The sequence below is a fragment of the Volvox carteri genome (assembly GCF_000143455.1).
Source record: "Volvox carteri f. nagariensis unplaced genomic scaffold VOLCAscaffold_39, whole genome shotgun sequence".
Lineage (NCBI taxonomy): Eukaryota > Viridiplantae > Chlorophyta > Chlorophyceae > Chlamydomonadales > Volvocaceae > Volvox > Volvox carteri.
Window position 1 is genome coordinate 736,184 of NW_003307582.1, and position 26,866 is coordinate 763,049.

Below are 26,866 nucleotides of genomic sequence, written 5' to 3' on the forward strand. Positions count from 1 at the left end.
GACGGGGGGTTGGAGGGCGGGGATTGCGGAGTAGGTGGAGATGGAGGTGGAGGCAGGTTACAGGTTGAAAGTCTAGGATGGCTTTGGGGTGGAGGAGGAAAATCATCACAGGCTGAAGCCAGAGAGACAGAGACAGGCAGCTAGGGCGAGCTGGGTGGGTGGGCAATCATGGCGGCTTTCCAGGTGACATTGGATGCGCCAAGCCTGGAGAAGCATGGACAGACAGACAGACAGGTCGTTTCCGCCTTGTACAGGCTATGTGAACGACTGAGGTACAGGGTGCGCACTCCACGGCGGGGTTGTACGGCTGTACGGAGTGTCCGATGGGGAAGAGGCTCAATGTGTACGACATGCCTTGCGTAACGTTTCGACTCACTCAGATCATCCTTCAGTCGCTCCTCCGTGGTGATCAGATCCGCCCCTAGGTCTCGGAGCCGAGCCACCGTGGCCTCCATGTCGGGCCTTATGTGGCCCCGGGGGGATGGGGGGCGGGAAACATGCACACACACACGCACACGGGCAAACATGCGTATGCACACATTTGGATGTCCTCCTGGTACGAATGTATGTATGTATGTATGTATCTGTGTGTTTGGGCATGTCTTGGATGTGAATAAACGAGGCGAGTGCCCAGAGGGGGCGAGCGCAGCATTGATGACTCTTCGCGCCAAGGACCCCCGCTTAACCTTCTGGACCTTCCGTACAGTCTTCGCTGTTGCCGTACTTGAGCTGTGAAGCGCGGCACCAACCCCACTACTTTTCCTTCTTCTTTCCCCTGAGCGGATTTGAAAACCCCACGGACCCCCCCATACTCATATTCACCCCCATACACCCGCCCAAACACAGATGGCCCCCGGTCACACATCCTATTTAATCCTATCCAACACAAGCCATAAGCCCCAAGTAATTGTCGTACCTCTGCCGTATGATGTTGATAGTACGGAGGCCCTTTGCTCGCGCGATTTGAATAACGGCCTGTGCGAGGAAAGGGATGTTTGTGTGGGGGAGAGAGAAGAAGGCCCATGTTGGCACGGGGCGACTGCCCGCGGCGTGTGTGTGTGTGTGTGGGGGGGGGGAGTTGCGGATTTAAGGCAGGAAGTCCGAAACACGCAAACCCTGTCTACGGCAAGGTGCCCGGGGCCCCCGGGAAGGGTCTCGCCAGACCCTGAGGCCATCACACGCAGTCCAGCCGGGAGCGGGAGTTCCTCCGCGCCAGAGCTTCCGCTGGGCTTTCTCTTACCCCCCCCCCGCGGGAACCTCTCCTCTCACCTCCCCCACTGCACTTGTAGCCCCGTTCTGAGCCACCGTGTCGCCGGGCTTCATATCCACGAAATTCTCCAACATCGCCAAAGCGGTTGGGGGGCTTGGAAAGGGTGTGGAGAGGGGAGAGGAGGGGAGGGGAGGCAGGGAGGGTGAGAACATATACGGGGGTGGGAAAAGGGGAGGCGAGGGGGAAACACCCTGATGGGGTGTGTGCAGCCCTTCCCTAAGTCCCAGAGAAAGACTGCCGGGGACGTCCAAAGCCGCCGCAAACTGCTCTACAGCTTCCAAGCTGCAACCGGCGGCCAGTACTGGGCGGCGGTGGGGCGGACCGGGCCGGAGCACAGCTGCCGTGTAACTCCGTGACCCCATGGCGATTATCGAGGAGTACGGCAATTGAATAGACGCGGCATCAGAATTTTCAGGACGATGATATCCATCCCTGCCCCGGGTCCCCCGTACCCCCCGCGTCCTCCCGGCAGTGTCTCCTTTTCCCGTCCCCTCCTTTCCCCCTTTCCTTATCCCCTCCCCCCCCTCTCTCTCCCCCCCGTCACACCGGCAGTTCACTTCCCACTTTCTCCCTCATATGATGACCCCCTCCCCCAACTCTCACTTGATAACCAGAGTAGATGCGGACTCCAGCCCGATGTCCTGAGGCACTCGGTGCCAGTGGGCGCGAGGGAAGATGCCGCCGCTGCGCCAGGTGCCCTGGGCGGGAGCTAGCGGGACCACCCAGTCGCCGGGGGAGAGCTCCGAAACCTAGGAGGAGGAAGGCGGAATAGATTTGTGGGAACGCAGACCGTACCGAGCCGTTACCGTACAGTGCCGTACCTCAGGCCCCACAGCCAGCACCTCCGCCACGCCTTCATGCCCGGGCACTGCTCCGGGGAGGGCCGGCTGGATGGGGTACTTGCCCTGAACCGTGTTGACGTCGGAGGGGTTTATGGGCGACTGGAATGGAGAGGGGGTAAGGAAGGGGGGAGGAAGCGGGGGGAAGGGAGGGAATTATCTGTCTTCTCAAAAAAACTTTGGCCGACGTGCCAAGATGAAGGGACTGCCCAATATACCTAATACCACCGCATCCCGGCAACCCCCTTCGAAAAGAAGGCCAACACCTCCAAGAGCCAGTTTCACACCTGCAAAAAACGCAGGTGCACCTCCCCTGGACCACACTCGCGCAAGGCTGGTAAATTTCGGAGCTCCAGTACGTCCAAGGGCTCCCCGGGCTTGTCGTACACCAGCGCGCGTGGGGTTGCAGAGGAGTAGGGTAGGGTAGGGGCGCTTCCAGGGCTGCTGGTTGCCATGGGTTGGGTGAATGTTTGGGGTGAGCGCGGGCGGGCGTAGTTTGGTGTGTAAGGCGGGGGAAAGAGTCGCGAGGACGCGAGGCTGAGAAAATGGCGCTGCTGGTAAGTGCGCTGGCACGTGAGCGCTGAGCCCAGTTGAGGTATGTTTTTGAGAGTTTTAAGCATCAGCGAGAAATGAGGAATCGCACTAAGGGGTCCGGAAAGTGCGAAGCCGAGCCCAAAGACCGCAGAGGAAAATATGATTTTTTTGCGATACTCACAACTTTATATTGCTGAATAATTTTGTCTTGATGGCAACATAAGTTAATTGCGTTATCTTATTGGGAGCAAAACTGTTTGTTCCGATGCGTTACGGCTGGCCTGACGTACACCATCGGGGACATGACAAGCCCAGAGCTGCGAATTTTGCACAAAATGCTGTTTGAGAACAATTCGTACGATTTGGAACATTTGATACAGACTTGAGCGCTTACGCCAAGCTGTAGTTCGTAACCGCCAACCGCAACACCCAGTGCTGAGAGCTCGGGACCTTTGGATGCCCTGCCTGCCTAGCAACCAACGGAGGCCAACACGCAGTTAAGATCAAGAATGCTGGAAAAAAGTACCTCCATTGGTATAGCAAAGCTAGCTTGCCAGGAGGGGGGAATGTATGGAGGAATGGAGAGAGGGAGGGAGGGACGTAAGAGGGGAGGGATACAGCTCTTGAAATGCTGCATAGCATCCTCCTCTTCCTCCATGAAGGCAGCACATGACCCCCTGTGTCAAGAAGCTGGCTTTCACCATGTGGACTAAACATGTTTACATCGGAACGCCTAACCTGGAGATACGAGAAATACCGCAGCGTTTTTTTGGATTCGAGCTACGATGTCGCCTTTTCGAGCCCACACATTTTACAATATTACCTGCCAATCCTCGTATACACTTCAACCTGCCATCTGCATATGCACCTGTTCACCATTAATACTTATCGCATACTCTCGGATGGAAATCAAATCCCTGCAACAGCAGGGGCGCTCGGGCCCTATCCCCCAGACCCCAAACAGCTGCCGCTCTTCTCTTCAGTGACCCTCTCTCTCCCCACATCATGCAGCACCGTGTTCCCACGCTACGACTTTTCCATGGATCCTGTCTTGACATTGACTGTTGCGTCCACTCCACCCACACCCCGGACTGGCACCGCGGCACGGGAATGTCACACTACACCTCGCCCCAGCGACCACCACAACTGCCACAACCATGCAAGGCTGCTCTCCCATTGTTCGCGTGTACGCAGGGCAGAGACCCACCGGCCTGACACGGGAATCTGTGGCGCGAGGAAAACCCAAATAAAAAGCCCCAATCCAGCAGCAGCTTCTGAAGAGACCCCCCCGGCAAGGGAAACTGAGCTAAGGCTCCTCTCACCCTCCTTCCTTCCTTTACACTGTACAAATTGTACAATACCGCCGCTCCCGAGTTGCATTGAAAGGGGGGGGCCCCATTTCGGGCGCCTTGACACCCCCAGGTGCAACGTAAAAGCGAAACGCAACCCTTCACAACCTCCGGTGTCGCCCTGGGAATGAGAAATAAGAGCCCCCTCAGGGCAGGGAATCTAATAGAGCATCATCAAGCGTCATGATATACAACAACAGCCATTGTTTTGCCTGCTTTTGATTACAATTTACCTCTCCTAATACGAATACTCAGCCTTGCACCCTCGGCCTGGTACGCAGTCAGTTGGGGGCATGAGGCATCCTATACCTGCCAAAAGGCAGGTCATGAAACACGTCTGCTAGTGCTAGTGCTGCTGCTGCTGGTACGCTTCGCAGCTGGGCCAGACATTCCTCAACGGTGCCTCGAAAGGGAGCTCGGTGTTCTCCCGTTCTTCCTTACAACCATACAGACATGCACACATGCCAGGAGAGGGAGGCGCATACAGCCCCGGAGCCGCCGCCGCTCCCTCTTTTCCTCTCTCTCCTGCTGCCCCTCTCTCCCGCACTTGAAGCTCGCAGCCTCTCGCCTCGGTGTCACCTGGCTAGGCCGCTAACTGCAAAAGAAGTCACATGGGGCCCTCACACCCGACCCCACCCCAACAGCTTTGGCTGGGGCAGATAGAGCCCTATGGAGCCCTTTGCCCCCGTGTACACCATGTACTGCAGAAAAACATCGAATGCCGCCGTCGTCAGGAGCCATCATCCCCATCGCGCAGTGGTCTTCCCTCCGCACCGCCCTCCTCCTTCTCCTCCTCCTGCTCTGTAGTCTCCTGTCCTGCCCGGGTTGTGGCAAAATGGCCCTCCTCCTTTCGGCGCTCAATCCACACTCGTCCCACAAGCTCCGAAACCCCTTGATGCCACGCCATGTCACACCACACTAAGCACCTGCTGCGCAAAATTTGGATCGACGTCCCAGCCGAGCGATGTACACACAGCATCTGCCCCTCGCTGAGAAAACTGGTACCCCGCCTTCGTGCCCTGCAGCGCCTGACATTCTCTCCTTCTTCTCACCCGCCGCCGCCGCCCTATTGGCGAACCCTGTAGTAAAAAGGAACTCCACATCCCCCAAAGATAAAGCCCGCTTGGGTTAGAAAATCAAATCAAATGAAATTCAGTGCCGTACCTTACCATAAAGCAAACCATTCCATGGGCTTGTCTTTGTGACACTTACTTGAATCATATTGTGTGTCGCAGTGCAAAGTGTACCCTGTACTACATGTGTAGGAAAAAGTCTTTCCGTACTTCCGTACACTTTCCAGCCCTAAGGGGAATCCAGTGTCGCACTGCGTCCCCAACCAACCGGGAAAGAGAGAACCACACCAACCGACCGACCGACCGACACGGCGTGTGCCAGCTCTCACGTGTTCCTCTGAGAGCTCTCCCCCGGACCCCCTTACACATACGTGCACGCGCAAAGGTACCCCTCAAGAGGACACTCGTCATTTTTGTCTGATGCTTGCAGGCCTCCGGATTAGAGAGGGTGCTCACGCCCAAACCAATCATGGCCCGCGAGAAGCGTCGGTGCAGGCGCTAGGTGATAAACCCTAAGCCAGCAAGATGCCGCCGGTGCTTAGAATGCCGCCAAGTGCGGCGCACTAGGGCGATGTCGGTTAAGAAAAGGTCACCGTTCCAAACCCCAGACCCCACTCCACCCTACCCCACCTAACTTAAACCCCTCCCCGCTCTTTTACCCCCCCTCCCCTTCTATCAATTTCACTTTGTCTCTCTACTACCACGCGCTTATACCAACACGGATGCATCGAGAAGGACGGACACACAGACGAACTCGAAGTCATTCAGGAGGTCGCAAGACGTGGTTGCGGAAAACGGCCCTGGGGACCGGCACGCAACATTAGATGGGGGTAGCAGCACCACATTCTGGCCACGCGGCTTTGCTCTAAGCGATCTATTATTTATCCCCAATATTCTACAATATTAGCACCAAACGCAAATTCCTGCTCCCCCCCCCACAAACACACATAGCTCAGCTGTATACACACACAAACAAGAAAAGCACGCGCCTGCAAAACACACGCAACGGGGTAGGGCGACCGATGCGCTTTCCCCCGCCCCGACCGACCCCTCTGCCGCGTTTTCTCTACAAAGTCTCGAAATGGATGAAATGCGCTGTTCAGGACTCCCTCTCTGCACCGCTCTCCATTGTGAAGTGCGCACTGCAACAATAGCCACGCCCATACGTACGTACGTACATACATACATACACAGGGCACACAACCCACGTCCGCCCCAAGTCCATGCCTGCAGGGTAGATCCGCTCTTCTGGCCTCACCCGCGTTGCCGCCACCCTCCGTCCCTTTCACCATCATCCGCTCTGCCGCCATCACTTCACATCACATCACATCAACGCCAGGCCGTAGCCCATTAAACCCCAGCCCGTGCACATACATACATACATGCCGCAAAGTTGTGGCTCGACACCGCAGGGGGCTACTCGCTATCCTCCTTGGCGAGTGTACGGAACAGGTGACGGGGTCCCTCCTTTTCCGTCCAGCCACACGCATGCCAAGACATACATACATACAAAGACAAGAACAGCCGAACACACGCACACCTCCACAACCGCAACATCAGATGATTCCTAACCGCCCAACCAAAAGAAAGATTCAACAAAGCGGGCTCCTAAAGGCCCCACTCCTCCGAAACCTCCTCCGAAACCTCTTCCTCCTCCTCCTCCTCCTGTGGATTACCCCTCCTTGACGGATCCCCCTTTGTAGGCGTAAATGTGCAGGCAGGGCCGGTTTGCGCGCGGCGGGGCAATTAGTTGAGCGATGCACCACTGACAGGCAAATGACAGACGAGAGGAAGAAGAAAGAAGGGCCGAAGGCGGTCCGCACTAGCGGGACCTGTGGTGACCCAGTGACCTTGCGGTGGGCCGAAAAGGATGCATGCAATGCAGCGGCGCAGCACGCGGCCCGCGCGGAGAGCTTTCCTTCTCACAGGCTTGCACAGCCTGTCTGTCTATCTCTCTGTCAGTCAGTCTGTCTGTCTGCCGAATTCCCACTCTGTCCTCTGGCCTGATGACTATTAGGTGGCTTTCCCAGCCTGGAGCCCACAGCTACCAAACTGACCCAGGTGCGTCTGACCGCGTGTGGACGACGTGCGGCGCGAACGACGACGCAGAAGCACACTGGCGATCAAACAGCAAACAGAATCAAATCAGGGGTGGAAAAATATTTCCCGTGCAGTTGCAGTTGCGCTGCGCTGTGCCGCTGCCCTGCATCATGGATTTTTATAAAATCAAAATGGCAACCCCTCCGCCCCACGCCCTTTCCCAACATAGCCCACCAGCCAGCCAGCCAGGTCAGCCAGCCAGCCAGCCTTCCCTGCACGGCACCTAGGCACCTATATCGCCCATGTGCAGCCCGGTCAGGCCCCCCCCGTCGGCCGCTTGACGAAGGAACGCAGCCGCTCCGCCTACCCCCCCCGTGGAATGACGCCCCCGGGAGCGCCAAATGTGAGTAAGCGAGTGTCTGTGTGTGTGTGTACGCGGGTTTCCGCTCAAACCAAAGCACCACCTATCCTCCTCCCTACAACCGCACTCCTCTAGTAGCCCTCCGCCCCTCCCTCTCTGAGCTGCTGGACACAATACCGCTGGCGGCCCCGCTCCCTTCCTCTCGCCCCTCGTCGCGACACCTCTTACGAGACCTACCTGCCTACCTGCCTGCGCCACATGGCAGTCCCAGCAATTCCAGTCCCGGTGCCAGGACTACACGCAAACCCAGATGACCTACAACCCACAGAACAGCACGGCCGCCACCGCCGCCACCGCTAGAGCTCTAGTATCCACATCAGCACCGGCACACCCCAGGGCGGGGGCAGGTAGACCCCGCCGCGGAGACCCCCTACCTCGCGGGTGTTGCGACCGTGCCACAGCCACCTCCACTGCAACCACCGACACGACCCCCTGCCATGTCTTGCACATCGTCGCTGGGGCCACGTCCCCCCGCGCCGGTCCCCCTCCTTGGCATCATCAGCTTCACGCACTTGTGGTTCGTCTTTTGTACCCTCCCTCAGGTTACAAACCAGGCGGGGAGCTTACTCCGCCCCCGAGCGGGACGAGAGGGACCGCCGTCGCTCCGAAACCCGCGGGGGCCAATCCAACGGCGGGCAACGCCGCAGCCGATGCGCCGCGGGCCAAGACCTGGGCCTGCTGCTGTTGCCGCGGCAGTAGCCGCAGCCGCTGCTGCTGAAGGCCCTGAGGTGACATTGGCGCCGCCGCAGTGGCGGCCGAGTCCGGCAACACCTCCGCCAGGGATACTTGCATCGGCTGCACACCGCCGGCCGAGGCGCTGCCGGCGGCAGCAGCGTACGGCTGCGCACCTAGGAATCGTAAAGGAGCGGCTGCCGTCAGCGGGTAGCACACTTGGCCCTGGCCCGTCACGGCGGCGGCGGCGGCGCCGGCGGCGGCTGCATTCGCCTGCTCCGGCCAAACCGATCCTGCAACCCCGTCCTGATAAGGCGCCGAGCCAGTGGCCTGCACCCAGCCGTACAACTCCGCAGTGGGGGTATGGCCAACGACAGTGCCGACGGCAACGGTCGCGGTTGACGACCCGGGAACCGAAATGTACGGGAGTGGTTGTAACGGCGCCGTCGTGGCGTGGGGTTGCTGGCCACCGGCGGCGGCCGCTATGGGGTACGTGGTGGCGGGATCCTGTGTAGCCGCCGGCGCCCCGCCCACAATCAGGACGGGCGCTGATGCCGCCGCCGTCGGGCCGTTCCCCCAACTAATCAGCACCTGCGGCTGTTGCGGCGGCGGCGGCGGCGGTTGCGGCGGGCCCCCCGAAATGGTGTAATGACCCAGGTACTGCTGCTGCGCCGCCTGCTGCTGCGCGGCCTGAAGCTGCAGCAATTGCTGCGTCTGGGCTTGCGCTTGCGCCGCCGCCTGCGCCTGCCATGCCGCCTGCATGTGGGCTTGCAGTTGCTGCTGGTGGTGCATCCGCAGTAGGTGGCTCATAGCGGCAGCCTCCGCCGTCAGCTGTTGAACGGTATCGGCGGTAGTGCGCAACGCATCATCGGCGGCGCCGGACGCCGCCATGACGGCTGCGGTGCCCTGCGCTGTGGTGATGCCGTCCGGCCCCGCGGCGCCGGCCCCAGCCGCCGCTGCGGCTTGCCGCTGCTGGTGATGCAGCGCCGAAACCAGTGTCCGCAACTGCCCGGCGGCCGTAGACGTCGCCGCCGCTGATGTCAGCAGGGTCAGGGCCGCCTCAAGAAAGCTGCCGTTGCGCGTCACTGCCGACGCTTGCACAGCCGTGATGCCGCCAACGCCGCCGCCGCCGCCAGCCGCTGCGGCAGATGCCGCCAGCTGGGCGGCCATTGCTGCCGACGCAGCAGCGTCTGGCCCTGACATCGTTGCCACCGCCGCCGCCGCCGCCGCCGCGGACTCGAACGCAAACGCGGTGTCATGTCGCTGCAGCTGATGCTGCAAAGACGGGTATGGTGCAATTTGCGACTGCTGCAATAGCATATGCGGATGCTGGTGCTGAAACGGATGTTGTTGTTGCTGCTGCTGATGTTGTTGTTGTTGTTGCTGCATCACCGCCGCTGCGGCCGCAGCGGTAGCGGCTGCTGTTGACGTCAGCGCCGGGCCTGATGACAGGAAAAGCCGGGCCAGCTCCGCCGCCTGCTGCGGATGCAGCGGCATCGCCGCCGCCGCCGCGGCCGGTGCGCCGTTCTGCCCGCGTCGCGTGTTGACGTGGTCGGCCATTGACGCAGCCGCGTGTGTGAAGGCCTGCACCACCGCCGCCGGTGGAGCTGGTACGGAGGTAATCGCTGAGATCAGGAGAGACAGCTCTCGGTATTGCTCCGCCGCGCGGCTGAGGAGATCCAAATCCAGGAGGGGGTACGGCAAGGAGGCACTGGGTGGACCAGGTGCGCCCCCTCCCCCAGCGGGACCTCCCGTCACAACCGGTGGGGAGCCTGAATGGGTTGTGGCTGTGGTGGCGGTGGCCGTGTCGCTGGTGTTGGTGGCAGCGGTAGCGGTGTTGGTCGAGGCGGTGTCAGTAGATGTGCCCGAGGTGTAGGTGGAGGAGCTGGGAGAGGAGGGAGAGAAGGGGAAGGCTGCGGGGCTGCAGTCGCCTGCGAGGTTAAAGGGGAAGAGGGAACGGGGGAGAAGGGGGAGTGGGAGAGGATAGTCGTGGTAGGAAGGGGGTAGGGTTGTGTGGGAAAGGGATCGGATGGCGGGGGAAAGACGAACCACAAACGAGTGAAGCTGCTGCCAGGATGGCGGGGGCGGGGGATAATATGCAGTGCCAAGTTTTGTTGCCCAACGCCGTCCAGTGCGTAGTGCTGCCTAGTGCGTTGCTGCACTTGCCTGTCCATGCCTACCCATGTCAAGCAGAAACACCCCAATCATTAATACATATTACATTGCAGCGTAGAGAGTAGATAGAGTGCCGATGCCCGGAGGAGATGCGCGGTGTGGAGAGGGTGATCCGGAGGGTAAGAGAGGCGAGGATGACTCGTGTGCGGTGTACGACACACGCCATAAACCCAACGTCTCCACTGCCGTACAGTGAAGCAACCGACCCACCTGAGCATTTGTGAGTGTGGGTCGTAAGGCCCGCCGCTCGGCGACGCGCCGCGATCTGCTCCGGGAACAATTTCTCTATGGTCTCCCGAAGCCTGATGCAGACGCCTAGATGGAATACGCGTGAAAACATAAGCATATGGCATATGTGTGAATAAATGAGGAGAGCTGATGCACGTGTTAAACTGCGCGCAGTCCCCACAGCTGCGATACCATCCCCTCGGTGGAAGCAGCACGACGGCAAAACATGGAAAACTCCCTTACGGCTAAGGCGCACCAAAGACTTTTCTTCCAACTCACCGAATGACTGGTCGGCAGATGGAAGCAGGACTGCGCGGCAAATGGGGCACAGAACAGGCTGCCCTACCAACTGCCGCGACACTTTCCATTCTTCGATACAATGCTTGCAAAAGTCATGCCCGCAGCTCCCTGAAACATAAACAGCCAAGGTGGAGCGTGAAAAGGATCCGAGGCAAAACTTCTTTGCGGACGCCCAACGTTCCCTCTGTAGACCTTGTTGGCACAGTGCAGCCCATGAGCGCAATGAGGCAGGTTGCTATAATTTCTGACCCCATGCTAACTATGTTTAACTAGAACGCACATGATTTCGGCCCCGGATAACTTCATCTCTGCCAACTTCGCTTCATCATAAGACCTGCCAAATCCCACTTACCAACTACGGGGTTAAGTAGAAGATCGTAACATATTGAACACTGGAATTCGCTTGCGTTCCATTTGGGATGAGGCGAGGACAGCCGGGCTGGAATGCTATTCACATCGCAGTCCCCGTCAGTGCTTGTCGCGCCAGGCATCGTGGTGCGCCTCGCGCACACCAGGACTAGGAAAGATGGTTACCAGGGTCCCTATGGAAAGGCTCTTGAGTACGCAGTGACGTTCCAGAGGAGATAAGCAAATGAAACCGTCGACGGCGTCAATTTACTCAAGGAGGAAACTATTGCAAATTGTTTATTTAGTAATTGACCGCCAGGAATGGCGGCCATGCATATCTTGTGCCAAAAATCAAAAAATATCTGCTGCACGGAAAATATCTGCCGTATAGGTACTTCTCCTGATTCTTCCTAGAGATGAGACTTTGGTAGTTTTGAAAGTCCTCTGATCACTATGTTGTGTGAACTTAGATTGTGATGGCAATGTGCATTGAAGATTGCGGACGAAATCTCGACGGGCTGGTGCGGCTCTTGGATATCCTACCACACGGCAGGAGATGTAAAGAATCCGGCCGCGTTAGGCACCCATACTCAACTCGATGGATTGAACCTAATATTTTTACAAGGCATTTATCCTACACGGCGTTAGCATTCGGGTTCCCCTACTGTAGTTTACAGGACTGTGCCTGTCATCTTTCAACCGATTTGGGCCGTTTTTTTGGATGCCAATCAAAATCCTTATTGCAAAATAAAGCAGATAACTTTATTAAGGCTTGCGTATAACAGTGTCCGGTTACAGGAGTACTGAAAGCTATTACAGGAACAAGTCACTTGCCGACGGCTGCGCAGGAGAGGAACCAGTGGAGGCCCGCGCAACGGGAATCGCAAGGACCTAGAAAACTTGGGATGTAAAGGAGGACAATTCCAAATGACTGATTCGTCATTACTCCTTGGTCACACCCTCAAGCAGCCAAGCGCGCGCTACAACGCTAGCCATACTGCTGCCGGCTGATCCTTTGGAAACCGCTTGCTACAAACATGCGAATCCAGGGCGACGGCAGCGCTTCCATGCCTCTTGTCTCTTCCTTTCCACCCATGTTGATTCGTGTCAGGGGTTGGGAGATTAGTTTCGACTGACCACACACCTTGAAGAGAACACTCCTCCGCATCGGCCACACCAGGTGTGTGGCCACGTGGTCACATCGCGCGTGTCTTCCTCAGCTACCTCTACGGGACGGGACGAGAACTCATTGACTTCAGACTACGACGTACGAGAACTACCGGACAACAGGTTCGCGGACTACAGACCGTACAGACCTTGCTGGGCTGAGCTGGACGTCAGGCACAGCTTGCGTCGGCTTGAGCTGGCATAAGCAAAAATGAAGTGCAATGAGACCACAAGCTAGCTATGAGGTTAGCGTCTTTATTGAGCCTAGCGTGGGCGATTTCGTTGGCAAGTCCACAACGAGGGGGCAAGAGGACTTCGCAACGGCTGCCTTGCAGGGCCCGTGCATAGGCCTCCGATGAGGGTGAGCAGCACACCGTATCAGATCGCTATTGTCAGGGTGTCGTCGCAGAGATTTGGACAAGCAATAGCCTACCATGGACGCACATGAAATCGTGCATCGTGGACCTGCGCGACAGATGATAGTACGGCACAACCAGGAACGGTCGCAACGACTCCAGGTTGTCGTTCCCACAAAACTGAATCTGTGTGCTTTCAAAAAGATGACGATCCGTTTCGCTCAACATAAAATTGTTTAATGTTGCCATTACCTGAGCGCGTCCAGGCCTCCAGGCCTGTCCGTGATACGGTCGGCGTTATCCGTTGAGCCATCACACATTGCCGTTGAACACGACTTAGTAAGATCTTTGTGCCATTGCATAGGCTCTACTAAATTTTTAACCTCTCTCTTGAGCCGTTGATAACTAGTAGAATGCCTCCTGAAGCCGCACCTATGGAGAACGGGTCTGCCAAGGCTGGTGCCTTCACTAAACCGCTCAATGAATTGTTTAGTTCTTTGCCGACCACGATATTTGAGGTCATGAGCAAGCTTGGTGGGTCTATTTTGTCGACCGGGCCGCCGCATGGGTGCGCTGAAGATGTCTAGGACAAATTCATCGCTCGGGCGAAGACACACGATTACATGCATGAAATTAATTACTGCTGGGGGGCGGTTTTGTCACGTGTCATGGCCACCGATTCCTTTTCCCCTTCTCCTGCGGGTCCGTTTGTTAGCCCATCGAGCAGGGACCCCTTTTCGTTTTACAAGATGATACATTCCTTCCTTCGCATACATTCCTTCTTTCTTGCCGCTCTTCCACGTTTCAGCACAGAAATTCAGATGCGGGGAAGGCAACGCGCGATCCTAAAACCTTCGCAACCGCGCCGCTTGCTCCCCACGATGCACACCGGAATACATCCAGCCCCCTGCCCCCAAACAACCCCAGGGCGCTCCTCCCAGTTCCCTTACTTTCTGTTCCATTCCTTCGCTGTCTCTTATTTCCCTCGCCATCCTTGCTCGGGCAAAACCTAGTAGGTCCGCTTCTCTCTCTTCCTTCCCCGGTTTGCTATTCTGTCCCCTTCCGCAGCCATGGAGCACGGCTCGGTCAACCTGGGCCAGGGCTTCCCCGACGCAGAGGGCCCCGAAACCATGAAAGAAATAGCCTCCAAGGCAATGTACGACTTCCACAATCAATACCCCTCTCTGTTGGGGGTTCCTGAGCTTCGACAAGCCGTAGCCCGGCACAGCGAAACCAACCAGGTGCGAGAGGGGGAGGAAATGACGGGTGGGACGGAATGGGTTGCGGGGCGGCAGGACTTAGGTGCCGAGGATGACGAGTGAACCAGTGTCGTCCTGCTTCACCCGCCTCCTCCCCACCTCCCCCCCCCCAATGCTGTTCAGGGCATTCCAGTGGACTGGGCTACGGAGACGCTGGTGACCGTGGGGGCTACGGAAGGTCTGGCGGCCTGCTTTCTGGGGCTGCTGAACCCTGGCGACGAGGTGAGTGGCTGGAAGGTCGGGTAGGGGACTGGGATGGGGCCGCAGGGAGGCCAGGTAGGGCTATTAGGGCGAGATGGAGACCTAGGGTAAGATGTGTTGGCGGAGGCAGTGTTCATCGGATCGTTGCGTGGGTGTATCGACAGCGAGGTTGAGAAGGCACTGGTGACACCCCGGACCCGGCCGGGAGCCAACGCCTGTGGGGGCATGGGGGGTAACCACGAACCGCCTCACCACCAATATGTGTGAATATGTTGGTATTATTGTACGTTACTAGGGCGGTGGTGAAGTGTGTAAGGACTGGGTCCGGTCGGGGCGGCGTCCGGTCATCTGGTCGACACTTTCCCTAGGAGTCTAGCCGGAGTGCTTTTGCGACACAAAATACTGCGACACAGAAACGAGTATCGCGCCGTTTGCCGGGGAGAAGAGCGTCATGCTCATCCACATCCCTGGTTGCGCGTCCTTCTCCGCCGCGCGGCTCCGCCATTCCCCCCGACTGCCGTGATTGCTGCCGCTGGTGCTGCTAACCCCCAACCCCACCCCACCCCGGCGCAGGTGATCATGTTTGATCCCATGTACGACAGCTACGTGTCCATGGCCCGCCGCAGCGGCGCCACCATTGTGCCCGTGCGCCTACAGCTGCCTGACTTTTCCGTACCATTGGACGAGCTGGCGGCTGTGGTGGGTCCGCGTACCAAGATGATCATGCTCAACAGCCCACATAACCCCAGCGGCAAGGTGTGTGGGTGCGAAGGTATCGGTCTGTCTATCCATCTGCCTGTCTGTCAGTCAGTCTGCCTGTCTGCCTGGTGGCTCCGAACCTATCTAGGTCTCCTAAGGGCTGCCCCCCTCCAGCAATCGGTGCGACCTCGCCAGCCTCCCCATCAGCGACTCAGAGTGGGCGTTAGATTCCTTCCGAGGACGTGAGGACCCCGGACCCCCCCAACGAGCTGGGACCACCCCTGGCCGGGCCCTCCCCGCATCCAGGTGTTTACTCGGTCCGAGCTGGAGGCCATAGCGGAGCTGTGCATCCGGCATGACGTCATTGCGCTGTGTGACGAGGTACGTACGGGAAGGGGAGGGGGGAGGGGAGGGGAAGGGGAAGGGAGAGGGGAGGGGGGAGGGAAGGGGAAGGGGAGGGGGAAGGGGAGGGGGAAGGGGAGGGGAAGGGAGAGGGGAGGGGGGAGACGCACACCGTGCGATGCAAACCCTTGCGCAGCTTAGAGCCATCGTGCGGGGCAGGACGGTGTGCAGACGGAGAGGTTCGTCTTACCCTCGCGTACCCCCACCGGCCCGTGACGGAATCCCCGCGCATGCGCTCAACGGCAGAGGGTGCTTTGGACATCGGCACTTGGCCAGTACTCCCCGTCTTGCTACATCCCTGCTTTTCCTCCTGTGACCTGGGGCAGGTGTACGAGCACCTGGTGTTTGGCGGCGCGAAACACATCTCCTTGCGTGCGCTGCCGGGCATGGCGGAGCGCTGTGTGCGGCTGGGCAGCGCGGGGAAGACCTTCTCCTTCACCGCCTGGAAGGTCCGTCAGCTGACGACACTCTTAGTCCATCAGTCCGTCCGTCAGTCAGTCAGTCAGTCAGCAGTAGCAAAGAGAGGGCAAACCGAGGGGACGGGTGTGGTAGACGGGCGGCGAGCGGTGTGAGCAGCGGTGCGGTCCCAGGAGGCGGGATGCCCTTCCTTCAAGCCATTGCGCAGCGAATACGCTGAAGCTCCGGGTGCCTGGTGCCTTTTGGCTGCTCCCCCTTAACTTCCTTTCCGGGGCCTGGAGTGCGCCCTCTCTGTCGCCGCTCCCCAGTGCTGGTGCCCTCATCACATGCCAACAGCATTCGCGAATGGCGTCAGTAACTCGTCACACGCTGCTCGTGTTGTCCTGCGGCAGGTCCCCCGTCGCTGCCGCGTTGCTGCCTTCCTAGGCGCTCCCCTGTCGCCCCTCCTCCGTCCCCCGCGCCATTGCCACCGTGAAATCAGTATTGCCCTGGCCTGGAATACTATCTGCGTCTATCTATCCGCTAGTACAACAAACCTAGACGGCATTCGGCGATGCGTCGCCCTAGAGGAGTGTGTTCTACTCGAAGTACTTAGCTCTATTTTTCCCCTCTGGGGCTCTCCGGATTCGTTTTTTTGCTGTCACAGGTTGGCTGGATGACTGGTCCCGCTAGGCTGATGAGTCCCATCATAAAAGCCCACCAGTTTCTTGTGTTCACCGTGCCCTCGAGCTTGCAGCGAGCTGTGGCACACGGGCTCGAAAACGAGTCGGAGTTTTACTTGTGAGTGGTCGGGCGGTGGGGGAACTACGATGCTGTGTTGCTGATGTTGTTGTTGTTGCCGTCGTCGTTGCTGCTGCTGCTGCTGCTGTTGCCAAGCTGCCTTGCTGCAGCTAGCTGAGATGCGGCGGACGGAGGAGGCCGGGCCCCAGAGGCATCCATCGCGCCCTTGCTTCTAACTTCTGACCTGGTTGGCTAGGTCAATTGGGAAATCCACAACCCCCTTTCCCCCCACCCAATCCAATCATCCCAACACCGCCCAACCCGACCCCAAGATCCCTGGGTCCCAGCCTGGGGGTGAAGCGGCGATACCTGGAGGAGCAGCTGGCGGCATTGGGGTTTGGAGTGCTGCCCGCACATGGGGCGTACTTCCTCGTGGCGGACGTAAGGTGGGGGATATCGATATGTGTATATACCCGGACCCCACAGGACACGACACGAAAACCTGGACGGGGCGTCATGGGGCGTCAGTTTGTCAGCGGTGACAGCGCAACGACGGACCACCACCCTAGGCCCATTCCTGCTGGGGTAATGGTTTCTGTTTGCGGGTGCGTGGGTGCGTGGATTCGCCCATGTGTTTCACGCTTTCCTCTTTCCCTCGCCCCCGCCTGTTCCCGCCTGCACAGCAAGTTCCTGCGGCCCGGAGAGGACGATGTGGCCTTTGCCAAGCGGCTAACGGTGGAAGGTGGCGTCACCATCATCCCCATCTCGGGCTTCTACGTGGGTTCAAGCAAGCCAACCCACTTGGTGAGGTTCTGCTACTGCAAGGAAGACGCCAAGCTGCAGGCGGCGGTGGAGAGGCTCAAGGCTTATCTGGGTCCGGAAAGGGGCCAAACCGAAGGCGGCGATGGAGAGGGGACGCGATAGCTGTTGCGAATTACTGGGGCACGGGGCTGAATGGCTGTCCAAGGCGCCCTGAGAAGGTTCAGGGCAGGCGCCGGATGGACTGGGCAGGATTGGGGTTTGAGGGGAGGAGGTTGTGTGTTGGGGGGCTCGTTGGTAGCTTGCTTGTGCTTGGCGTCTGCGACGCGAGCCGGTGGGGGGAGTTGCGGATTGCGGCTGTTGGGACTGCAAGCAAGGCTCTGATTGGGCGCCCGAGTGGGGTATGTGTGTGTGTGTGATATAGGGAGGGCGGTGCATGTGTGTGTGCGTGTGTGCGTGTGTCCATGCATGCGCACGACAGGCCAGATATGACCGAACGTGGAGTGGGTACCGGACTGGCTTGTTGCCAGACCGGCAGGCCTCCAACCCCTGGGGGGCCCCTGTAACGCCAGGGATATGTGCAAAATAACTGCTTCGTGCAACCCGGGGGGAGGGCCCGCAGGACATATGGGCCAGAGGATATCTTGTGTTAGTAATGAAATGTGAAATGGAAACATGCGGCTTGCAAGTCGGGCATTTTCCTGTGCGCTGCCAGTTTATTGCGTTGCTTTTTGCGCTTCGCAGTGCCAGTACAGTGCTAACTGTGAGCCCGATGATGCCTATGCTATTGATCCTGGCGTACGGGGACCAGTTGCTGGAATCTTATGGCTGTTCCCTTTCCTCGTTTCGTTGTCACCGTCAATGCACTCGGGCCCGTCATTGCCGGCCGCCCTGGAAGGAAGGCGGTTTCCTGCTGATAGCTGCGGCTCGAGTTTACTTTGCGCAAAGCGGTTCAATGGCGCTGGCGCGCCCACCTGCGTCTCTGTTTTCTCCGGGAAACGGCTGCCGCGTGTACCCTCGGCACACAGAGGGGCCGAAGTGTCAAATAGGTCGCAACCGTGACCGGAACGCTGCGGCGCTGTCAAAGACGTTGTACAATGAAAGTTTTTGCCACAGGTCCTTTGGACTCAATTCTGATCTTACTTCCTTGATAGCGCTTGATTCCATGTGTGTGTATGTGTTACATGGTTGGGGGTGCGTGACCCCATACCTGTAAAACTACCCATACGAGCCGAAGGCCCAAGGGCAATGTCTATACGCCTAAAAGCCACGGAGAACAGGAAACACCGCACATCAGCCCAGGCTAGCGTCCAAACGGGATAACTGAGTTTCGGTGAGCCCACATACGTTCCAACATCCTCGCCAGACGCACTGGTTCCCATTTAATGGCCTCCAACATGCTCTGTTGATGATCGAATCCCTCTTCAGCACGAATATCATTATAGGCTGGGGATTCCAATAACACGTGTTTTTCATCCTCGATTCGGCTATTAGTACTACAACAGCGGCAAAACCGCTGCTCCTGGGGACATGGTACTTGCCTCTTCGTGCTCTGTTTGCCTCCAAAGCCCAGCAACATAAACGAAACTGCATTAGCTTACGATGTGCTAAACGAGGAATGAAGACCTTAGCATGTGTTGGCCACATGACGGCTGCGGCTCCCGAAAAGGGCAGCCCCATCCAGTGCTTTTACTTCGCCATTTGCACTCCCGGTTGCTTCCCATCTGATGGGTACTCCTCTGGCAAGACATTCATACGCGTATGTAGCATGACTATACCTGGAATGTGTAGTAGCATGCTACATGGAATAACTAAACGAGAACGCTAAACCTTTCAAAGTCACGATTTTGGTGTAGCCGGATGTGTGGATGGCTCTTCTCTTAGCTCCGTGGAAACTGACACCCTATTTGTCTGAAGGGTATGGATAGGGAGCTGTGGATGCGGGTTTCAGCGCGTGCGTGGATTGCACGTCGGAACGCTTGCGGACTCCGATAGCGCGGAGTGCGACGTGTGCACGTGCATACGCATGCGCACCGTTCCCTTTGAACTTAACTTATCGGTTCGTTCAATGTCGGGGTTGGATTTCATATCCAACGCTTTGATAGGTGTCGTCACCTTATTAGATTTAAGAAGCGTTTAAAAGCACGCGGGCCTGAGATAATGTTCCCTTCGTCTCGTGACCCCCGAAATGGAGAGAATGGCAAAAGAACGACTGAATTTCTACGAATCTGGACTCTGAAGGCCCGCGCGGCTATGAGCTACATACCTGGCGGCGGTATGTAAAAGTCAATGAATTTATATGCGTCGTGTACGATGTGTTGGTGGGCTGACTACGCCGCTCTCGCACCGAGCCGAGCCGGTAAACCCCTTAGTTAATTGTAGCTTGCGGTCCGTGCGTCGATCTGCAGACAGCTCAGGAGCCATGCGTGGGTACTGCATGTTTCCCGGTGGGCACATCGCATATGAAGGGGAGTGGCTTAGCTAGTATTGTGCACAGATTACGGGATGCCGGTGTGTAGCAGCGGCGTTAAAAAGGCCGCTCGAGATGCTGTGCATCAACACCGTCTCGGTTATATATTTGAGGGTCTCCTACCTATAACAACTACCGTTGTTACACGGTTTTTACAAGGTTGGTGGGCGGGTGTTCACCCTATCCCTGGGATCTAGGCGTGTTCTGCGGGGCTATGCTGCGCGCTTAGACGAAGGACACAGTAGCAGGCGGTTACGTAAAAGGGGTCCAAGCCTTGTATGGACGGATACTGCATGGCAACCACCGCTCGCAAATGCACGTAAGCCGCGGATTCGAGCGTAACGTTGTGGTCCATGCGCAGTAGCGCAAGGTGTGGAGCCGGAAATAATTACAGCAGCAGACAGCCGCCCATATAGATGCACATGATTTAGTTGCATGTCGTTGTACTGGGCCCAAGCGGAAAGTGCTGGGACGCAACCTGAAGATTGCACTTGCAGGCACTTAGGGTTGGCGTTAAGTGGTTAGGTTTCACTTGCGCATCGCCGTCTGCCGGGGGGTCACTGAAACGAACAAAGGAACGAACTCCTGGCTAAGGAGTATATAATGTTGTAGCAGTCGGTAATCCTCGAGCAAAGCAGGGAGCGGGGAAGCGGGGAGCGCCATTAATCGCCCCGTGCAGACGGTTGGGAGCGATAGGGGGAAGGGAACCAGTTGCCAACACACAGTGAGATAATAGCGCGCATGACCCTCGCTCGTGCCTTGGCCGCAATTACTGCTGCTGTTGCTGCTGCTGTGCGACACCCGCCAAAGCTGTCGACGCCTGTTGTTGCTTATCATTCACTCCTTGCGCGCCGACAATAAAATGAGGTAAAGACCTAGGTTCCAATATGTTTTATCGACCCTCATACGTCGGCAGCGCGAGCGCGCTTCAGTTGGCCTTCGAATCAAGTCCAGTACCATGGATTACGGTGTTGCCGGTCTTCAAACAGAGACTTCCCTTGGTCATCAGGCCCACTGAATCTCAGAGATTGTCGCAAAGACATGACTCTTCTATCCTGTCTGGAAAACTGAGGGACAACTCACAGCCACTTGTGTACGGCTACCAGTACGAGTGTTTTGCATTTGTAAATTTGGTGCTTTCCCTCCCTCCGCCCATTCCACAAGCACTGGCACGGGGCAAATGCACCGTAGCTAGCATACGCACAGTATTTCCGTCTTTTGTTCTTTGCTCTAGAAGATCCCTGTCGGCGCCAAGCACATCAAGTGCTTTACGGAGCTTTGTTTTTAAGCTGCAAGGCTTCCCAATAGACGCGTAACTTTAAGTTAATCGTCTTGGGAGTTGCCTTGCTCTGTAGAGGCGGGAGATCTGCTAGCCAGTCACGCGGGCAAGTGCCTTTTGGGCACACCATCTGGCTTCTCTGCACAGAAAATCTACAAACCCAGCATGGCGGTCGTGATTGACCTTTCTGCGGCGCTGGCGTCCACCTTTAGCCATGATGCGAGTATCCGTCAACAGGCGGAGCAGCACCTGGACCAGCTGAAGGAGACGAACTTTCCGGGTTACCTTGCCAGCATAACAAATGAGCTAGGAAATGAGGACCGCGCGGACGACATCCGTCAGGCGGCAGCGCTGCAACTCAAAAACTCGGTTGACGCGAAGGACGCGGTGCGCCGTCAGGATTTGATGGCAAAATGGCAGGGAACTGATGCTGCTCTGAAACAACACATCCGTGACGTGTTGCTTCGGTGCCTGCACTCTCCGAAAGGTGACGTAAGGAAGACCACAGCGCTTGTCATCGCGAAAATCGCGAACATCGATATGCAATCCAAAGCGTGGCCTGCGCTTATTCCAACACTGCTAAACAACATGGCAGCCCAGCCTCCCGCTTCCGTTGGCACTCGCCAGGCGACCCTTACGACGTTCGGCTACATCTGCGAGGAGGTCGACGAGTCTCTGCTGTCGCCCGAGAATGTGAACATGATTTTGACAGCAGTTGTTGCTGGAATGGGGCAGTCAGAGCAGGACGATGTGCGCCTTGCTGCTATCAAGGCGCTCACAAACGCTATTCACCTTGCAAGGGGTAACTTCGAGGTTGAGACGGAGCGCACCTACCTCATGACGGTCGTGTGCCAGTGCACACTGGCAAGTAATCAGCCGATGCGGGTGGCAGCTTTTCAGTGCCTGCAGCAGATTGCTGATAACTACTACCCGAAGCTTCAGTCGTACATGACTGAGCTGTACCAGCTCTCCACCAAAGCTATTAAGGACGACGAGGACGAGGTGGCTACCCAGGCCATCGAGTTTTGGAGCACTGTTGCAGAGTATGAGTTAGAGTTAGTGGAGGACGGGAAGGAAGATCAATGCAAGAACTTCATCGCCAGCGCTGCCGAGTACCTGCTGCCCCTCATGCTCGATTGCTTGGCGAAGCAGGATGAAGACTCACTGGAGGATGAGGGGACTTGGAACCGCGCAATGGCCGCTGGCTTCTTTTTGAAGCTGCTGGCGCGCATTTGCAAGGACCGATTGGTTCCCCAGGTAAGCACCAACAAACGTATCTACCCATCCTAGAAGCTGTTGCTAACCGCTGCCACAGGTTGGAAGATTGTTTGAGAACCAGTCACAGCTCTGGGCGTTGGTCGATCTTAATGGTTGCCTCAGCAGACTGTATGGAGGGCATTGTATCGAACTTCCTATGCCCTCCCATGATTGTGCAGGTGCTTCCTTTCGTTACGGGTAATATTTCGTCCCCTGACTGGCACTACCGTGAGGCGGCTACATTTGCGTTTGGTTCCATAATGGAGGGCCCGGCTCCAGCGGCTTTGGACCAGTTCGTGCGGGCAGGCCTTCCCTTCCTGATGAATGCGCTTAAGGACCAGCACCGCGTTGTGCGGGTATGCAAGGATTGTGTTGTTTAAACCTTTGGAATTGCAGCTTCTTGACGCGAAACATTTGATTCAGCTTGCAAGGGGGATGTACTGGAAAACACATGGGAATCGCTTGCTTCGTCGAGGGGGTCCTGTCTAGCTTTCCAGATTGATGTGTGCAACAACTCGATAGCTCATTGTTCTTGGCGCATCCTTTGGTTTAGCATTACCGTCCTTACCAAAAACTCATGTTCCCCGGATGCGTAGGAGACGACAGCTTGGGCGCTAGGCCAAGTATTTGAACACCTGCACGGGAACGAGGCGGAGGGTCAGCCGCCCATCGTCGCCAAGGAGAGCATTCCTCCCTTGCTGTCCGCGCTGGTGGCATCGCTTAAAGACGAGCCGCGGGTTGTCTACTATGTTTGTGACGCTTTACGCTTCCTGGCTTTAGGCTTTCAATCCTCTGAGGGTAAGTTATGCTTATGCTAGGAAGGTGCCCGAATGAGGTTTCAAGCAATGAACCGTGTACGCTTTAGGTTTTGGCACGATCTTGGCAATATGTCTGCATGAAATGACGAAAAAAAGATCTGTGACATGCTGAATCTTCGTGTAGGTGAAACAACACCGCTGTCGCCGTACCTGAAGGACCTGGTCCAGAACTTGTATGAGACTGCCGAGCGCTTCCGCAGCGCCCCATGCGAGAATAGTGGAAAAGCACAAGTTGCCGCCTACGAGGCTATTAACGACCTCGTCCGTTCGTCAGCACGAGACACTTTGGAGTTTGTCGGTACCCTACTTCAGGTAGGGAGTGCTTGTCGCACTAGGATTGAATTTGTTCAAACAGACTTGGCACCTGTTTCGTCTTGCACCGTTTCATTCGCAGCATGGTCCCGGTATCTGCTTATGTTACCCCAGGTTTGTGCAAATTTTTAAAATTGAATACCAACTTAACTCTTATGGTTCGTGTTTGGCATGGCCCAGGTGGTCCTCGGCGCCATCAACACAAATCTGGAGACGCAGATTACGTCGCATCAGGCTGCGGAAAAGATGGCAACTCTGCAGGGTCAGCTCTGCGGCATGCTGCAGGTCTGCATGGAACGGCTTTGCCGCAGCGACGACGCACGGGCTGCCCTAGTGCCCCTTCGTGACAAGGTAACGTGATTATAATATAAATTATGTCCGTAGCGTACTTCCAACAAATGGGCGTTCAGCAGTAACCTCTTACCTATGGCCGTTATGTTCGCAATTCTCTTGCTTGACCTTCGTCCACTGAGGCTGTTCACTACCCTGTCCCTTTCTACGTTTGCATCCCTGCGCTTAATAGATTATGGAGACGCTCCTCCAGGTTATGGCACGTACTCAGTCGGGCGCCGGTGTTCATGAGGAGGCCATGCTAGCGGTTGGCACTTTTACAGTGGCGGTGGGCAGTGATTTTGAGAAGTATTTGCAGAACTTCATGCCCTTCGTTCGCGCGGGTCTCCAGGATCACATGCAATGGCAAGTTTGCTTGTCCACCGTTGGCGTCCTTGGGGATGTTTGCCGCGCTGTCGGCGTGGCGCTTTGGCCATACTGCGACGAACTGGTGTCGATCATCCTCTCCAACTTGGGGTCACCCAATGTGCACCGGAACATCAAGCCGGAGCTGCTCACGGTGCTGGGTGACATGGCATTGGCTATTGAGGGGAATTTCGCTAAGTACTTGGACGCAGTTGTTACGATTCTGCGTCAAGCCATGGCTATGAGCATCCAGATGGTTAGCAGCCAGGGTAAGTTGCGGTAGCTGGGATTGGGGCTCCTTCACTTTACAAACAGCAAGTTGAGTGGGGGCATCATACAGCATCACGTGGATATCTGTTCAATTTGTATAGTCATGCCAATGTGTTTCATGTTTCGCACAAAAAACGAAGTTTATCCCTCCTTGTGCATGCCAGATTATGACACGTATGACTACAACAACTTGCTCCGTCGAGGCATCATCGACGCCTTTTCTGGAATTGTCCAGGGCCTCGGGGACGATATTACAAAGGGCACTGGCAGTGGGTCGGCAAGTCGAGACCGTCTCACGGCAGAGCTGCCCGCTGTGTACCAGTTCGTTGCCAGTATTGGAGCAGATAAAACAGCGGGAGATGCCTACGATGAAGACGTGGCGCGGGCTGCCACCGCCTTGCTAGGCGATCTCTGCAGCGTGCTCCCGGTGCGTATTGTGCTTTTTAGCACGGGTGTGGTAAGCTAGGGTTTTCCAGCATGGAACTTCGCTCTGATCGTCTTTTCCCGGTGTTCTGGTTGCGCTGCTCCATCCGTTTTCCAGTCCCCTATGTAAGGCCGATTTTCCTTGTTGCTGCAAACAGACTGCTGGAGCGACGCTGGCGAGCTGCCCCAACAAAGAGTGGACGATGCTCACTAGCTTCGTTATCTCGTGCAGCGATGACTCGCTCTCCAGCAACAACGTGAACTGGGCAATTGAGCTGCTGAGGAAGGCCACGAACGGCGCATTTTTTTAAACGACTGATTAGGCACTGTAACGGGTAGGCATGTTCCTTCAATTGTTGTGTAATGTTGGTGTCGTTTTTTGGCGTGCGCGAAGTCCTTTGTTCTACTTTTTTTTGGCAATCCAAGATTTACTAGACAGGAAGATATGGTAGTAAGGTCGATAAACGAGCCGGGCTAGGGTTAGCGCTCTCACCAAAGCTCAACTAGCCCATAATGAAAAGCGGCGGTTGTGGTATGTCAGTATTTTCGTTAATACCCGTAAAGAGGCACACAGTGGGCAGTAGTCGTGGAGCGTTATAGATGTGTCTTTCGGAGGTTGTCTGGTGTGGAAATCGCAGGTTTTCGTGGGAGAGGCAGGTGGGGCAGGACGAGCCGGGCCCCGGTGGGGCCGTAGCTCTTGTGGAGCAGATTCTAGTTTGTTATGCAGGGTTAAGCTACTGCGCAGGATAGGTTATTTCGCTGAATTAGTGTCCATGTTCGTAATGTGTGATTGTGTGAGTTGGAAATTTGTGGTGGGATGCTGCGTTAGCGTGCTGCTGACACCAGCTAGGCAGTTAAGGGTCCGGCTTATGCCTCTTTAGGGTGATGGGGATCTCACTGGGTTGCTGGTTTATGAGCGGAATGAACATATGACTTGGCGTGAACGAAAGTGCTGTGTTATAATCGCAGTCGTGTAAAGAGTCAAGTGTATGACATGTTGCGACACAAATCGTCCAGGTATCATCGAAGAAGGGCTGTGCACTCCGTTCTGTGGAGGCCGCAGGTGCTACTGGTGTGACTGTGTGCTCTTGCTTGTGCGGGGCAGGACATGAGATCTGGATGGGAGTTAGTAAGAGGAAGCAGGTTTGCCCTTGCGCCTCTCTCCGTGCTTCGCGGTGCAGTGCCAGTGCAATGCATTCCGTGTGAGGTGATGTGCGTGCAAATACGCGTGTGTATGTCCTGAAAAGTCCGTTTGCAATGTTCTTCTGAAGTTTTGCTTATTGTTTGTGTATTCCGTTCCAGTCGCTTTGGCGACGGTTCGCACGGTCGAAGTCCTATTGGATCTAGTCTGCCAGGAGCAGCAACGCGCGGAATCAGCAATTTTCGGGAACTGCTGGAGTGTGAACTTAAGAAAGGGCGATTTTCCTGGTTTGGCCAGCAAAACTGTTGAAACAAGAATTGACGCCATGACAACTGAAGTCTTGTTATGTTGTGGTGGTATTCGTGTTGAGACCGTCACCGATTATCACCCAGTCGACCTGAGTCCGACAACAGGTGGCTAAATCAGGCACAGCTCTTGTTCCTTTGCACATCTTAGGGTTTCCTGATGTGTTGTACAGCATGACGTATCCCTTTTTCTGCCCCAGGTCCTCACCCGATTTCCTTTATGGAGGCACAATCAATTCTTACAGCGGAGCCAGAAAGGCTACATATGATTACAGCAGACGCTGGGGCCTCATCCTTAAGCTGAAGGACTCTAAAGCACGTAGAGGGTGTGCCGATGAGAGCATACGGCATGGTGAATGGTGCGGGTAAGACGATATGAGGTTGCATTATATTACATCCTCAGATTGCAGCTGGTCGGACCGATCTGAGTCAGATTGCACGCAGTCCTGGGGGCCCTGACTCGAAGTCAGCCCCACCCTGGAGTTAGTTGGTACCGCTTTCATGTACTTCCTCAAACAAACTGCTTCTCTAGTACTGTGATGTTTTATTTGTTATATTCAAGAAAACTTAACTGGACTTGCAAGGCGCCACCGCAGTTGCCGGTGCCATGAAAGCGCGACCGTCCCGGGACACAGCATCAGGCCCAGAAATAGACTTATAACTCCA

The 26,866-nt window shown here is 56.5% G+C and overlaps 3 protein-coding genes across 3 annotated transcripts in view; 2 read left to right on the forward strand and 1 right to left on the reverse strand.

The window, feature by feature from the left end:
• VOLCADRAFT_106183 (uncharacterized protein) overlaps positions 1–11,392 on the reverse strand; it is a gene marked incomplete at both ends in the record, with an annotated part of 12,446 nt that extends 1,054 nt beyond the window's left edge. Inside the window, 13 exons of the mRNA XM_002953956.1 lie at positions 4–112; positions 377–462; positions 917–975; positions 1,270–1,363; positions 1,874–2,019; positions 2,092–2,211; positions 3,038–3,108; positions 7,712–7,760; positions 8,094–9,203; positions 9,591–10,129; positions 10,584–10,688; positions 10,881–10,910; positions 11,254–11,392. Of these exons, the coding sequence (XP_002954002.1) occupies positions 4–112; positions 377–462; positions 917–975; positions 1,270–1,363; positions 1,874–2,019; positions 2,092–2,211; positions 3,038–3,108; positions 7,712–7,760; positions 8,094–9,203; positions 9,591–10,129; positions 10,584–10,688; positions 10,881–10,910; positions 11,254–11,392 (2,657 nt within the window). The remainder of the gene's footprint in view (positions 1–3; positions 113–376; positions 463–916; positions 976–1,269; positions 1,364–1,873; positions 2,020–2,091; positions 2,212–3,037; positions 3,109–7,711; positions 7,761–8,093; positions 9,204–9,590; positions 10,130–10,583; positions 10,689–10,880; positions 10,911–11,253) is intronic.
• Positions 11,393–13,101: 1,709 nt separating this feature from the next.
• Positions 13,102–17,818, forward strand: VOLCADRAFT_106184 (uncharacterized protein; the record flags this gene model as incomplete). The annotated part of the gene is made up of 10 exons (XM_002953872.1): positions 13,102–13,306; positions 13,841–14,013; positions 14,155–14,253; positions 14,806–14,988; positions 15,238–15,312; positions 15,660–15,782; positions 16,397–16,530; positions 16,803–16,916; positions 17,154–17,274; positions 17,711–17,818. The coding sequence occupies exons 1-10, from the start codon at positions 13,186–13,188 to the stop codon at positions 17,816–17,818; spliced, it is 1,251 nt and encodes a 416-aa protein (XP_002953918.1). The 5' UTR covers positions 13,102–13,185.
• Positions 17,819–20,967: 3,149 nt separating this feature from the next.
• On the forward strand, positions 20,968–24,797 carry VOLCADRAFT_82561 (uncharacterized protein; the record flags this gene model as incomplete). The annotated part of the gene is made up of 7 exons (XM_002953873.1): positions 20,968–22,235; positions 22,415–22,591; positions 22,832–23,033; positions 23,178–23,365; positions 23,546–23,716; positions 23,889–24,330; positions 24,496–24,797. The coding sequence occupies exons 1-7, from the start codon at positions 21,144–21,146 to the stop codon at positions 24,795–24,797; spliced, it is 2,574 nt and encodes an 857-aa protein (XP_002953919.1). The 5' UTR covers positions 20,968–21,143.
• Positions 24,798–26,866: the final 2,069 nt, after the last annotated feature.